The following is a 16047-nucleotide window of genomic DNA, read 5'->3' as shown; positions in this document are numbered from 1 at the left end:
TATTCACCTCACTGGGTGATTTTGGACAAGCCACTTTCCCAGCCTTGTCAACCTCTTTAAAGAATTGTTACCAGAGTAAAATGTATTTGGGGTGAAATATGCATTCCGGTATTTGCTCTTCAAGAAAAAAAAGAATATAAAAAATGTAAGTAGAAAAATAAAATTACTCTTCCTGTTCAATACTTCCTCATTTTTCCCTGACCTACAGAATGATGGAACATCCTGTGCTGGTTTAGGCTGGGTCTAAAGACAAGGCCTAGTACTGTAGAAAGTTAGAACCCACCCCTCTCCTAGAAAAATGAAATATTCTAGGAAATATTAAAAAGCAGAATATTTCCTCTAAAAGAGAAATAGAAATCTTAAGACAGAAACTCAGCCCCAGCTCCCTGCCCCCAGCAGATACTTTGGTTATTTACAAGACAAAAGGCTGAGCCAGCTTATCTACAGCACAAAAGACATGGCCCTCAGGACATGATAGGATTAGCTCTCACTCAAGATCCAAACCAGGACAAAACCATTAAGCCATAATAGGAATTGCCCAAAGCCCCTTCATTACATCATCACCTAACAAGATTCAACCAGGCCTGGGACACAGACAGCCTACAATGTTACCTAAGATCCCCACCCCCTGGGAGTCTGACAGCCAATAGGATACATTTCTTGTACAGGAATAGGAAACTCTAAGGCAGGGCCCAAGAGTATAAATATATCCCTCTCTGCACTCCATGTGCTCTTTTTTGCCCAGGACCTAAAAACCCCATGTGGTCCTGTCCACCATTAAACCATCTTTCCAAGCAGTCTCCATGTTTCCAGTATCTTTCTTTCCACTTGGAACTGAACCCAGATGGTACACTACCAAGTACCAAGCTACCTTTTTTCTTGGCTGGCCCGTAACCCTCATGAAGCCCATGAAAAAGCACTCTCTGATTTTGCAATTCCAATGATACTACACTGAAATGAAACTTTATGTTAATGTATAGCACAGCACAATATTTAAATACACAAGAAAAGTGATTTTGATGCCGATTCTAGTAGTACTTGGCTCAGGGCCCTTCAGGATGTCTCATAAGAACCATGACAGAACATTGAAGAGCAACAGCGGTTTGGTCTGTTCACAGTTAACAAGGGTGGGGTTATAAGTCTTCTTGGAGGACCCCCCCCCTTTCATCTGATCAACTCTTCAAACAGTAACAAAGATTTCCAGATTGAATGTGTATGGCTTGAACATGGAGCAGAAAACTCAGTGTCTACTTTACTCTAGCCTGAAAAACTCTTTCTTTATAGTGGGGAAAAAATCAGAACTTTTCAGTGTGCCTCATCTCTTTGTTTGGCAAGCATACATTTACTAGTTGCTGACTGTACCCAACCCTGTTATCCCTGTGCAGGTTTTAAGAAAGATGCAGCCAAACTAGATGCAATGGGGAAAATAAATATTAGGTTTACAGCAAAGGGAGGAGGCATATCCAGTGTCTTCCTGCATGAAACAGTCTCGACTAATCTACCGTATTTTCCGGCGTATAAGACGACTTTTTAACGCATGAAAATCTTCTCAAAAGTTGGGGGTCGTATTATACGCCGGGTGTCGTTCTCCTGTAACCAGGCAGACCAGCCCGAAAGGCTCTCACGAGCCTTAAATGGCTCTGGCGATCCCAACTCTGGCGATCCCAGCTCTGACAATCCCTGAGTTCCCTGCAACTCAGCAGGGATCGCCAGAACCATGGCTCTGATGGTCCCAGCTCTGACGGTCGATCCCAGCTCTGACGATCCCAGCTGAGTTCCCTGCAACTCAGCTGGGATCGCCAGAAACCATGTAAAAAGAAAAAAGTTTTTTCCCTTTTACTCTGACGATCCAAGCTCTGAAGATCCCAGCTGAGTTCCCTGCAACTCAGCTGGGATCGCCAGAACCATGGCTCTGACGGTCCCAGCTCTGACAGTCGATCCCATCCCAGCTGAGTTCCCTGCAACACATCTGGGATGGCCAGAGCCATGTAAAAAAGTTTTCCCCCTCCAGCTTGCTTACCTCAGCTGCTAGTCGCAACGCTTGCCTTGCTTCGCTTGCCTGAATCTATTCCATCAGGAAGCAACTCCCTGCCTGCAATCAAGCAGGCAGGGAGTTGTGGACTTCAACTCCCAGAATTCCTCAGCCAGCAAAACAAAGCTGGCTGAGGAATTCTGGGAGTTGAAATCTATAAGTCTTAAAGTTGCCAAGGTTGGAGACCCCTGTTCTATTGGGTAAGTTTTTTTCCCCTTTGGGAGCTTTAAAAAAAATAGTCAATTGGGGTTTTTTTATTTGTTCTTTTTTAGACCTAGCCATTTAAAGTTTAGGAAGTTTTAAATTTAGCTTTCATATAAAAATAAAAATAAAATAAAATAAAATAATATTTGTGCAGCTTTCTGAGATTTAGTGTGTTTCTGTAGTGTTTCACTCTAACTACACAAACACACAAAATCTCACAAAGCTGTATGTGGAATTTTGTGTGTGTAAAGTGTGAAAGTTGGTTTTTTGGGCTTTTTGTGGCTGTGTGAGGTTCCTGCTTGTTGCAGGGGCCATTTTGGGTCTAGCACAGCTGCTTTTACATTGTGGGTGAGCCAGTTGTGTTGTGTTGTGTGTGTTTAGAGTGTGAAAGTTTTTTTGGGGGGCTTTTTGTGGCTGTGTGAGGTTCCTGCTTGTTGCAGGGGCCATTTTGGGTCTAGCACAGCTGCTTTTACATTGTAGGTGAGCCAGTTGATGTTTTTTAATTTTTATTTGGTGTGCATTGGAAGAGGGGTAGTCTTATATGGCGAGTATAGCCCAAACCCTATATTTTAACAGGAAAAGTTGGGGGTTGTCTTATACGCCCAGTCGTCTTATACACCGGAAAATACGGTATATTTTACCATTTTAGAAAAATGTTAATTTTGTTTAATTTTTTTATTGCTGTTTGAGTACTCATTTTCTATTTGGCCCTTTAAAACAAAAGCACAAGGCTAAAGATGCTGGCAGAATTATTGTGCTGTAAGCTGCAAAGCTGTAGAATCAGAAAGCTTTCTCAGTTCAAAATGTTCTGCAGAATATTTTCCACTTGGAACAAATTTAGCAGTTTCAAAACTATATGGAATTTGATTATCTATTGCCCAACATTGTTTTCAACACTACACTAAAAGCATTTTTTTCTCCACACATCAAAGCTTTTAATTTCTTTGAATGTACAGTTGATGCGTCATCAAATGGACTAGATTTTGATTTTTTTCACATCAAATAATGTAGCCCAAATACACGTGCAGGATATTAAGGTAGAATCATATTAATTTGCAGAAGAAGAAAATCCTCCAAAGTCCACATCTCTAATAATAGGTATACTACAGTATAATTTTCCAGTTAGATTAAGGAACAAAAGGCAATTGACCTTTTCTTCAAAAAGAGTAACATGTGTCCTGAAATGGCTCCAACCTTTGAAGCAATCTTTTTTCATCAACCTTGCCTGTTATTTCTCAATGCTCCTGTTTTAGATTACTGAAGATAAGGCAGAAGTGACTGAGAATAGCGGGCATAAGATTAACAAGAAAGAAGTGACTATATACAAGCAGCAGAAGAGAGGGAGGATGCAATGGAAGGAATGGAAATTTGTCTCCAGTTTCCCCACATATACACGAGCAACAGGTGGGAGAGTGAAAAGTATTTTTACCTGCCCAAATTTTTGGTAGATGACACCAAACTTGAAGTTATTGCTGATGACATGTTCATCAAATGCAACAATGAGTTGGGAAGCCTAGCAGATGGAGAAAAAGCTTGAATTAGCAGCTGGTTGGAGAAAAAATATCTAGAACATTCAGAAACATACAGGGGTTACCTTAGGATACAGCACAGGAAAGAAACGGTCAACATTCACATCTTCACAGAGCAGCTGCAAGGCAAAGTAGGAGGACTTAGCATTCCTGATGTAGGAACCTGACTTCCTAGCCAAAGGACAAATGCCATTATGATTAATACGAGTCAGAGGAGGCTTTGTATTTTCAACAGATTTGCATTTGCAAGGGATCTGTCTTTTAATTTATTCCTTCTCTTGTTCAATTATTAAACTCGCATTTATAAATTTTCAATGCAATTAAATGTGGGTTTTTGAAATTAAATGTGGGTTTTAAACTTGTAATTAGTTAAACTGTCACACTATTAAGACTGGATGAAGCATATATACTTAGGAGTTTTACATGCAAGTTAACTGAAAAGAAATCATTATTCTTCGTCCCCCGAGAGTAACCTCTTAATAATTAATGTGAATAATTCTCTTCCATTCATTTTACAAAGATGCCAAAATGAAGAGTTGCCAGATTGGAGAAGACTGCTGCGTTGAATGAAAGTAAAGGATTCAATGGGCAAAGGAGTCCATTCAACAGAAAAGGAGCCAGAAAGCAAAGAAACTCAGATCTAAATTATTGGAAGCTTTATAATGAGAAAATTGGATATTTATATCGTAAGCTGTTTAAGAATGCCAAGGTGAAAAACAAAAATTTAAATGGCTCCAATATGCAATTGGCAATCAATGAAAATCTCTCAATCCGGGCATCTTATGATTGATGTTCCTTCATTAATCAGTAGCTTGTCCACTGCAATTTACATCAGTTGCAATTTGTAGAAATCTTCTAAGTGCAGCCCCACATAAAGCAGTAGTTGGGACAGGATGTATCTAGAATGTGATTAGGATTGTAGGAATGACTGGCAATTAATCCATTGCTTATAGTTGTGAAAACTGAATGACAACTCAAATCTAGGAGCTTTCCTAGACTGGAAATTTGCTCTTTCTGGAGGACAACAGTGCCACTCCAAACAGACTCCACTTTAAACCTCAAATCACACATTCTTCTTACCAGTAGCACCTCAACATTATTTCAGCTTGTTTTTCTCCATCCAATCTCAATTTAACCAACAGTCTAAGTACTAACTGCTTCCTTTGAAATAGATAATGAGTGTAGAGCTGACATTATGACATTCCAAATTTGCCAATGACCTCCCACAGCAGTTTCATGTAGATGTTAAACAACACGAGGAAGAGCGTGAACCCTCTGAAATTGAAATAAATCAGTGATCTAGATGTTGAGCAATAGTTCACACAAATCACCTTTGGGGTGCCTCCAAAGGATTTGAATTACTGCAAAATAGACCAATTCCAGCACACAATCCACAAGGACCCATTGTGGTTGGCAATTGCAGTTCTTGAGACTTTCAGGAAAACTAGAAGGATCACATTCATTTCCTCCTAGGTTCTGCCATAGGGCTTTATCCAAGGCAACTAGATCAGTCTTAGCATCATAGGAAATGGATCCAAACAATTATGTCAAGAAGCATCTGGAACTTTGCTGACCCTATCTTTTCAGTCATCTGATCCAGGAGTAGATACTTTCTATTTCTATAATTTCTACATTTCTATAATTTCAAAGATTTTCCAGGTCCAGGAAGGGCTTTTTTAAAAAATAAAGTTTATATAACTGAGATCTTCAACTAAAGGGAAAGGCATATATTCATGGAAGAATTAATCACCTTCCACAGTCATAAAGCTAGTCCCATACTCAAGTCCTCCACCAATTTCCTTAAATGCACTCAGCTTTCCTGATAAATCCAAGGTGCTGCTAAAAGAAGAGGGCCGTAGGAATCATATTGCCAACTGTGTTCCACAAATTGGCCAGGGTTTTAACAATATTGCTGACAGGTGAGGCAGGAAATTCCTCAAGTACATCCATTAGGAAATTTCCTGATCCATCAGGGACTTATATCTGAACTAATTCAGTAGATCCTTCATTCCTGTAGAGATTTATAGCATCTTCTCCTTCTCCAATGTTACTCTACATTGATGTTTCTCCACTGTGGATAGATTGTACATATATGAAGGATAGAGGTGTAAGAGCAGCATATGTCTCCTCATGTATGCCTGTACATACACATGTAATCTCTGAACAGGTAAAGGTTCTCGACCCAACCTTTGAGAATTGTCATAACAATTGCTGCAATAATGTAGCAGGAGTCACAGTTTTCATGGAACATTTGACACCATCATAGGGAAAACAACATTAAGCAGAGACTTAAACAGCAAAAGCCCAAGCTAGGCTTTGACAGAAAAAGAGTAAAGCTTGGAACACTTACCTTGGCCATTTGGACAGCATTAGGAAACTCTGTCAGGCAGGATATGGGAATGAGATCATGCTTGGTAGAGGCTCGAGCTCTGAGCAACAAGAAAAAACAGAATAAATTAAAGAGCAACCAAGCAATCATCCCTGATGGGTTACAGCCATTTTTCTCCCACCACAATCTAATTTGCTGGAGAGAAAGACATACAGTGGCAAATTCTGCTACATGTAAATTAATTGTCACACTAAGGGGATTCAGATGAGTCTTGTGGACATTTCTTATATCGGCAGTAATGAACCTAACCAAACAAGTCACTGAGAAAAGTTTTAAAAACAAACCGGGACAAGGACCAGCAATTGCCGATTTAAAACAAGCTTTAGAAAACCAACAAACGGAAAGAGAACTTACTGAAAAGGCTGACTAGATCTGTGATACATTGAGGGTGGTGGCATCAAAGGGCAATTTTACCTCAGCAACAGATGAAGATTGTCTTGCCCTTCAACCTGTTCATACTTCACAGAAAGAACCAAGTAGCCCAAAGCTGAATCATTGGCATAAAAATTCTGATGCTCCTAAAACAAAGACATCAAAATGATTGTCTTATCTTATGATACTTGAAAATAAGCAAATAAATGAACACGCTCTGTCTCTCCTACAGATGTTGACTAACCCACCTATAATGTAACAAGGGAGCATCAGTTTGCTGTAGAGGTTAAGGCATCAGGCTACAAACTTTGGAGACTGGGAGTTCTAGTCCTGCCTTAGGCACAAGGCTAGCTGGGCCATCTTGGGCCAGTCACACTCTCTCAGCTGTAGGAAGCAGGCAAGGACAAACCACTTGTCAGGAAAACTGCAGAGACTTGTCCAGCAAGTAACCAGGAATCAAGACTGACTTGAAGGCACTCCCTCCTCCCCCGCCCCCCCGCCCCCCCAAATAACAAGAGAGTTGCGGTAATATGCCCAAGTGTTGTGCTATTGTAACATAGGCACTTTCTCAGGGGACAGCATATTATAGGATTTGCCAATATAGTTCTGTCTAGTGGCCATCAATGGTACTTTCAAGGACTTACAGAGTCCTGACATTTTTTACAATAGTTTTGAATTTTCTGTGTTTCCCACTTTTTCAGGACTGGATATCCCTAAGATGGAGTGTGTATTCTGTCAGGAAAGGCTCAAAAGTTTTCTACATACACATTTATTGGGGAAATACTGGGAGAACAAGACTGCTTTGCTACTAGCGATATTTCTAAGACGCTATGTTTTTAAGCACAGGAATGGAAACTTTCAGGTTTCCTGCTTAAATTGATCTAGTTATTTTTTGCTTATTAATCTATGTCATATCATTTTAGTAGTCTTTTTTAGGGTTAGGGTTAGGGTTAAGCTAAGTAACTCATTATGCAAATGCCTTTAATAAACAAATAATTTTATAAATAAAAATAATCAAAGAATTTTGGGTGAAAAAGAAATTACAATTATTAGAACTACTATCAATGATTTATAAAAAAATATTCTAAATTGTATAGTGACAATTCTTTACCAATAGAAGTGACCTTGCTACATTTAAATCAGGACGAGGTTTCTAATCTTATTTCACTTTTTTTGCTTCATGAAATTGTCATAATTAAATTCCTGAAATTGGGGAAATCCTCCAGACTTCATGGTTTTGTTGCTTATAATTCTTCTTTTTTATTATAGGCCCAATAATCAGTATGCGAGATATGAGAATCCAACACTGTTTTATTTTACATGTTTCTTTCCACAGGACATCATCAGGCAGGACAAGGTTTTTGACAGGAACAGCTGCTTATATATACAGTAGGCGGAGCCAGAAAAGTAAGGAGGAGTCAGGGGGGAGGGATGTGGTATACTTCAGATTTTGACTTATATATATACAAGCTTAATTACACAGATGTATATAGTTAGGTATTTTTCTTTGTAACAAAACCCCCTCTAAAAATACCTAACGTTTAAATGAATATATATATTTTTTTACTTTATATATACACATTTAATTTAGAAGACAAATAAGCATGTTGATTATTTGGTAAAGGTTTTGTCAATATATCAGCAACTTGTTCATGAGTATCGCAATAGGTGGCTTTAACGAATCCTATATTAGATAATTGTTTAATGTGTTTATATTTGATATCAATATGACGTGACCTCTGATATACTGCTTCTGATGTTAATATGTCTATAGCAGCTTTATTGTCCTCATATATGGTTATTGGGTAGTTGGGTTCAGTCCAGATTGTTGGTAGCCTTAGAAAGACAGATATATTCAGCTTCCGCCGTGGAGGTGGCGATCAAATTCTGTTTACCAGCATACCAATGAACAGGGCAATCATTTATAAAGAAAACATACCCTGAAGTGCTTTTTCTGCTTTTTGTATCCCCAGCCCAATCTGCGTCAGCATAACATGTCAATATTGGTTTATTAGAGTTAACAGGTTTTAAATATAAGCAAGCATCAGCACTAAATTTAAGGTACCTAAGAATTCTTTTTATTCCATCCCAATGGTAATAATTTGGGTTGCTAATGTGTCTTGATAAGAGATGGACAGCAAGAGTGATGTCCGGTCTGGTCCAATTGGAGATATATAATAATGAACCAATAATAGATCTATATAGGGTGTTATCTTTAAATGGTTCACCTTCGTTGTTCATGTTTTTTGTAAAGTCTGTCTGCATGGGGGTCTCGCAGGTTTTAGAGTCCATCATATTACATCTTTGTAAAAGTTCTAATATTTTTTCTTTTTGAGACAGTTTGAAACCTCCACTTATTTTGTCAATCTGAACACCTAGATATTTATTTACTTTCCCTAAGGTCTTTAAGGTGAAATGTTTGCTTAGTTTTTCTGCGAATTTGTCACATCTGTATTTGTCTTGGCCAAAATATAAAATGTCGTCTACATAAACGAGTATGTATTCTGTAGATTCGTTTGTTTTTCTAATAAAGAAGCACAGATCTGTTGATGTAGCTGAAAAACCTATGTCATTTAGTGTTTTTGCCAAACATTCGTACCAACGCTTTCCAGATTGTTTTAACCTGTATAAACTTTTATTTAACAGCCATATTTTTCCTTTTTGTGCACCATTACCTGGAGGAGCTTTCACATAGATTTTCTTGTCAAGGTTTGCGTGCAGATAAGCTGTTTGAACGTCAAACTGATATACATCCAGATTTAGGATTGATGCTATTATCAGTGCACTCTTGACACTCTCTGACCTAATAGTGGGAGAGTAAGTATCTACATAATCATCTGGAAATTTCTGTGCGTATCCTAGGGCAACTAATCTGGCTTTGTATAATGATTTTCCGTCTTCTAACTCTTTAATTTTAAATACCCATTTCGTTCCAATTGGTGTCTTATCTATTGGTGGTTCTGTGGTGGTGTATACATTCAATTCCCTTAAACTATCCATTTCTTTCTTTATTGCTTGTTCCCATTTTAACCTTTCTTCTTGTGGCAATTCTAATATTTCTTCATATGAGTTAGGTGTTATTTTGTTGCCATTTATGGATAGTATGTAATCTTCAAATCTTTTGGGTATTTTGTTTCTATTGTGTCTAATGGGTCTATTGGGGGGTAACTCAGTATCATGCATGTATTTAGCTTCTTTTTCTGTTAGTCTGTCTACTTGAATGACAGGATGATTCATTTTCCATTCTTTAGTTGTTATTTCATGATGTTTGGGTTTTTCTATTTTTTGTGCATTGGATTTTGTTGTATGTGGTGTGTGTTCTCTGTTTGTGTTGGTTGTGTTCTCTGCTATGGGGCATAAATCATTTAGATGAATTTTGGACCAATTTGCATGTTCATGAAATACAGCTGATCCTGAAATGATGAATTTATTATTTTTGTCTATGAATCGGTATACTTTGGTTCCTGATTCATATCCCATAAATCTTAATCTTTTTGATACTTTCTCACCCTTACGCCTTAATTGTTTTGGGACGTAAACATCTGCAGTAACTCCAAAAATATGCAGGTGACTGATTTTGGGTTTTCTGTTGTACATAACCTTGTATGGAGTTTTACCAATTACACTAGACCATAACCTGTTTAAGGTGTAATTTGAATACGTTAGAGCTTCAGCCCAGAATGTTTGTCCTAAACCAGCATGCTCTAGCACACATCTAACCATGGTTTGCAACAAACCATTTTTCCTCTCTGCGACGCCATTTTGAAAAGCTGAGAAAGGACAAGATTTGAAATGTATGATTCCTTGTGATTTTAACCAATTGGAGAATTCCTTTGACAGAAATTCTGATCCCCTATCTGTCATTATTTGTTTAATTTTTATGTTGTGTTGTGTTTCTATTCTTTTGTGGAATTCTTTGAATTTCTTAAATACTTCACTTTTGTGATTAAGTGTATATACGAATCCAAATCTGCTGAAATCATCCACTATAGTTAAAAAATATCTTTTTCTGTATTTGATTGATGGTTTCATGGGGCCAACTATGTCCATATGTAATAATTGGAATATTGAGTGTGTGGTGCAAGTGGCTTTTTTAGGTCTAGGTTTGTTTTTACTTTTAGAAGATTTGCATACAGAACACTCTAAGTAATTTTTGCAACTCTTTACTTTAGCATCATCAGTACATTCTAACATTTTCTGGATAACTGGGAAACTAGCATGCCCTAGCTTCCTGTGAAGTAGATGGGCACATTCATCGTGAATTGGTTTACCACATGACACCTTCTTATTGGTAGTTTTATCATCTGTATGACTTTCGTTCATGTTATTCTCAAATTTTTCATGTGTGTTAGCTTTATTTTCTTTGTTTTCTAATTCTGTGTTTGTACATGTCGACTTATCATCTTCTGGTAGGAAGTATGTTAATCCTCCTTTGTTAATGGTTTTACCTATGTTCCTTTTGTCTTTGGTTATATGCACTTTCCCACTTTTGAATGTGACTTCTATCTCTTTTTCCTCACTTAGTTTATGTATAGCTAATATATTGTGTAGGATTTCTGGTATAAAAAGTACCCCCTCTATTCTTCCTAAGCCTTTGATGAAAATGGTGCCTATTCCTTTCACTAGAACTTTACTTTGGTTGGCCACTTCTATATAGTAATTCTTTTCTGTGAAGTCGCTAAGGTGTTTTTTTTCATGAGTGGTGTGATTTGTAGCTCCGGAATCGATAAGCCATGCATTATTAGATTCTGTTTTTGATTTTTCGTTGTTTCCTAATCCAAATAGTGAACCGTATTTATTTTCTCTAGAATCATCTCTGTATTTTCTTCTATCTTTAGGATTGGGGGATTCCCTATGTTTATATCTATAATCTGGTGATTTTCTATCTGATAGATTAATTTTCTTACCAGTTCTTTCCCTGTGATATGTGTACTCCATGTCTCTATTATTTTTTGGACAGTCTCTTTTATAATGGTATTTGGAACCGCATGTGTGATACTCTGGTGTATATCTATTTTTACTTTGGAATTCTACTCTCTTTGTGTTTCCATTTTCTCTGTGACTCAAGGATCGCTCTCTCCTTAGTCTATCTTCTGTTATGAGTTTGCTAGTTAGAGTTTCTAAGCTGATGTGCTCTAAACTAAGACTATCTAATAAGATGATATAGTTATCCCAACTTGAATCTAGTGAGTTAATTATTATGCTTTTCATGCTGCTTTCAGAAATGTATTCTCCCCTTTGGATAAGGTCAGCCCTAGTTGCATTTAGATTTATGATGTGCTCACTCATGGTGGTCCCACCTTTTAATTTAGCAGAATAAAATTCCCTAGATATTCTAGTTGTTGATGCAACGCTTTTGCTATGAAATAAATAATTTTTGGAATATTTCATAAACTGTCAGATGGTTTTTGATACTGGGATATATACTAGGTGATATAGTGGCAATTAAAATATAATAAGCCTTATGGTGTATATAATCTACTTCAATAGTCCAAGGCCTATTGGGAGGATTGGTAATTAGGAACAACATATTTTCTCTTAAGTATATCACCTGGAGCTGTTGGCTCCATTCCAACAAGTTAGTTCCATCTGATTTTAATTTTATGTGTTCTGCTGGTAAAATCCCTGAGTGGTGTGGAAATCTATCTACAATCTGTTGCTGTCCATGGTCTAAGTCATTATTGTACTCACAATATGGCATTGGTATAGTAAGTGTATGTCTATGCTGACTTATCTCTCTGTACTCTCTTTTTTTTTTGTAGATGGAGACTGCGCATGCTCAGATCTTATTTCTGACTCGCGGTTGCTGTAGAACGTTCCCATGCTTGCGGCTTTTGCTTGGAGATCCCAGTCGACTTGCTGGCTTCTTGGTCTCATCTCGGTCGGCTCCAGGTGCTTGGCGTTCATCTGGGAAGTCGTCTGGATCCTCGGGGCATCTCTGTAGTCCTGATGGTCTCTGCAGTCCTCCAGGAAGGCTTGGCGATTCTGCTCCGTTGCTCGGCCGCGAGGCAGGGTCCATCCTGGGTCGCCATCCGTGTACATGGATTGTGTAGATTGTTCTCTTCTTTCTGGTAAGTATGATTCTTTTTTTACATCTTCTTGATAAGTTCTGGTGTTCGTTGGGTGGCGGGTTTCCACTGGGAATAGTCTGAGTTTACTTTCGTAGAATGCGGTTTCTTTTTCTAGGCAGCTTAGATCATTTGCAATTTTATTTGTATAGAATATTGGTTTGATGTGTTTTTCCAGGCTCTTCAGTTGTGGGCTCGGTAGTTTAATTTTCTTTTTAAATGCTGCGGTTAGTAGCTGTACATCATTGTTTATCTTTGGCTCTGGAGGTGATTTAGGTGAATAGCTTTTTATTCGTTCTTTATTACTGTAATTTTTAGGGTTGTGTATTAGATCGTAATCTTTGTTTTCTGTTTTGGGGTTTTGATCTAGAGACTTTATTGTTCGTTAGTCGGCCATTTTTATTGATGTTTCATTCAAAAATGGCCACCATGAAAAAAGCGGGAAAATGTTGCCGGCTTCATCAGCTGTCATATGTTTGCTGCTTGACTCTCCCAGTGTATTTTTTATATCTTGACAGTATTCAGTCTCCTTTTCATCCGTTGCTGCTCTGTAGTCTTTTATGACATTGTGGAGTTTCGCAAACAGTTTAGGATTATTCTGAGCTGTTTCTATTAATTCTATTATTTTCTTTTTATCGTCATCTATTTTTTGGGGGGATGACTGAGGGAGTGTCTTTAGTTTCAGTCTGTGATTTTTTTACTTCTGACAGGATATTTGTGTTAAGTAAATGCCTGTCTTTTATTATATTTTCTGTGGGAGTTAATTGAGCTGCCATTCTTTTATTTAATAATCTCGTTATGGGTCTTCTTTTTACCTCAGTTGGAGTAGATGTTTCTTGCATCTTTTTGATAGATCGGTCCTTCTTTAACCATCCTCTTGCTACCAGTTTTGTTGCTTATAATTCTTCTTTTTTATTATAGGCCCAATAATCAGTATGCGAGATATGAGAATCCAACACTGTTTTATTTTACATGTTTCTTTCCACAGGACATCATCAGGCAGGACAAGGTTTTTGACAGGAACAGCTGCTTATATATACAGTAGGCGGAGCCAGAAAAGTAAGGAGGAGTCAGGGGAGAGGGATGTGGTATACTTCAGATTTTGACTTATATATATACAAGCTTAATTACACAGATGTATATAGTTAGGTATTTTTCTTTGTAACAGGTTTTTCAGTGGATTGATACAAAATGTATATCAGCTACAGTATTTATATCTTTTATTTTACTAGACAGGTATTGTAGCTTTTTCAAAAGAAAAATCCCTGGCTTTTAATCAGACAAATATAGATTCCCTCTGGGTTCTAATTAAAGATATATTTCCTTGATAAATATGGGAGTTAAGTTTTTAAAGGCTGCTTTGGCCCACAGATTATAGCTTGTCCTTCTGACTACTGAACAACCAGTTCCGGCTGGATTTGTACATGACCATAAAAATTCTAGCATTATTGACATTTTTTTTAGTTGATATTTATTCTAGCTCTGTTTAAAATAGACAGGACTTATTGTATTTCATAAACAGGTATTCATACTCTAATTAATACATGTACAATATCCTGCTTGATTATTCTATAAATTAGAGGAAGTCAGGCTAGATCTCATTGGATCATAGCAACAATTCTGACAAACAAATGGATTGTTTTATATACCTTTAGACTTTATCTCAATACTGAATGTAATGCAACGGTTACACATTGAAAACATTTGGGTCTAACTGCTATAAACTGCTATTTATCCTGCTAATATATTAGCAGGATAAATATATTACTATGGATACATATTAAGCGTTCAAGATGCTTATGTTCTTCTTGCTTCTAATTATCAGCATACCTTATCATGGCAAGGGATTAGCTAAATGCTGGAACACAAAAAAAAATCTATTCTTGATTTACAGAGTACGTGTTGTCTGTTTGAATTTGAATTCACTTTTTCTAGCATAGTGCAAGACTTTCAAGCAATAGAAACAAAGTTTTGGAACTATTCTGTTGATTGCATAATTTCCCAAGCCTTTTTTTTATTATGAAGTTTATTAATTTTGAGGTTATATTATACTGATAATATTGCTCTCTCTATATCTTTTCTTCTCTAGCAGAGTAGAGTACTATACTATAATGAGTATAGGCGCACTCTAACCACTGCACCGAGGTGGCGTAGTGGTTAGAGTGCAATACTGCAGCTACTTCAGCTGACTGCTAGTTCAGCAGATCAGCGGATCAAATCTCACTGGCTCAAGGTTGACTCAGCCTTCCATCCTTCCGAGGTGGGTAAAATGAGGACCCAGATTGTTAGGAGAAAATATGCTATTTAGTATACTGTCTTTGGTGTAAGCCGCCCAGAATCCTCGGAGAGTGGGCGGCATAGAAATATGACTAATAATAATAAATATGACTAATAATAATAATATAATTAAAAATTGAGTTGACATAGTAAATTGCAAGTTTGAATCTCTAATAAAATTACTTGAAAAGTAACATTTTTAACGTTTTCTTTCTTAACCAACTTGTATCCACAGATTTATACTGCAAATTATTACAAAAAAAACACCTAAAATATAAAGGTTTGGAGTATGTTAAATAATATAAAATTTTACCTTTCCCAGGAAGTGTTTGCGGTACAGCTTTGCTGTTGGATCGCACTCCAATCTCACTTTGCCACTGCAAGGAGATGGCAAGTCTTGAAATTCAGGGCCTGATACGGGAAGGCTGTGAGATGTCCCTTCAATCCAGTAACCCCCAAACTGTGGTAAAATGATTAGAGGGTATGGCCAGCCCCTCTGTAATACCTTTTAAGAAAGAAGATAGGGCAATCTGCACTTGCATTTGAAATTAATCAGATTCCATAGCTATACACATTGGAACACTTGAAATCACCCCTCCTCACTCCACTTCTTCCAGATGCAGTGGTGGGTTGCCCCCGGTTCGGTCTGGTTCACAAGAACTGGTAGTAAAACCAGTGGGAGGCTCCGCCCACTGACCCGGATGTCATCAAAGTAGATCTGTGCATGCGCAGAAGTTTCTGCGAATGCGCAGAAGAGCGCGCGGGCGAGCACAATGCAAACTGGTAGTAAAGGTAAGTAGAACCCACTCCTGTCCAGATGAATTGGATTACAACTTTTATCAAGCATATCTCTGCATCCTCCTTCTGCTTCAGAGCTCAAGGAGTTCATCCTCCTGAAATAGCTATGGATTAATCTCAAAAAAGGAACTAGACTTGGAGACCAAAAATCCTATCAAAGAACTCAGATCTCAAATCACCCAAAGTGATCCTTCTTTAGCTGACAAGCCTAAGCCAGACTTAGCTTTGTTCAATTAAAACATATGAACTCAAACCATCACTGACTCACCTCATGGATGCTGGGGTATGGGATGTATTCCTCTTCTCTCTGAAAACGCATAGAGGCAATTAGTAAATACATAAGAGTGTTGGAAAGAAATCTTACCAGGTTTGTTTCCA

General features: G+C 37.6%; 2 protein-coding genes across 11 annotated transcripts in view; one reads left to right on the top strand and one right to left on the bottom strand.

Moving 5' to 3' along the window:
• GSTK1 (glutathione S-transferase kappa 1) overlaps positions 1-8272 on the top strand; it is a 55639-nt gene extending 47367 nt beyond the window's left edge. The window contains exon 9 of one of the 2 annotated variants that reach the window (XM_087886475.1): positions 7863-8272. The gene's annotated coding sequence lies outside the window, so the exon portion shown is untranslated. Of the gene's footprint in view, positions 1-3489; positions 4490-7862 lie in introns of those variants that run through there. The other variant, XM_087886474.1, reaches the window with a different exon arrangement.
• LOC117661787 (rap1 GTPase-activating protein 1-like) overlaps positions 1-16047 on the bottom strand; it is a 72577-nt gene that overhangs the window by 27639 nt on the left and 28891 nt on the right. For all 9 annotated transcript variants that reach the window (XM_060690333.2, XM_087886467.1, XM_060690330.2 and 6 more), the window contains exons 5-10: positions 15938-15976; positions 15185-15376; positions 6569-6672; positions 6116-6194; positions 3831-3884; positions 3666-3749 (exon numbers count right to left, since the gene is read on the bottom strand). In XM_060690333.2, the coding sequence (XP_060546316.2) occupies positions 3666-3749; positions 3831-3884; positions 6116-6194; positions 6569-6672; positions 15185-15376; positions 15938-15976 (552 nt within the window). The remainder of the gene's footprint in view (positions 1-3665; positions 3750-3830; positions 3885-6115; positions 6195-6568; positions 6673-15184; positions 15377-15937; positions 15977-16047) is intronic.

The sequence above is a fragment of the Pantherophis guttatus genome, chromosome 2 (assembly GCF_059756535.1).
Source record: "Pantherophis guttatus breed Tessera chromosome 2, ASM5975653v1, whole genome shotgun sequence".
Classification (NCBI taxonomy): Eukaryota; Metazoa; Chordata; class Lepidosauria; order Squamata; family Colubridae; genus Pantherophis; species Pantherophis guttatus.
This window is presented reverse-complemented; position numbering and strand designations above follow the sequence as displayed.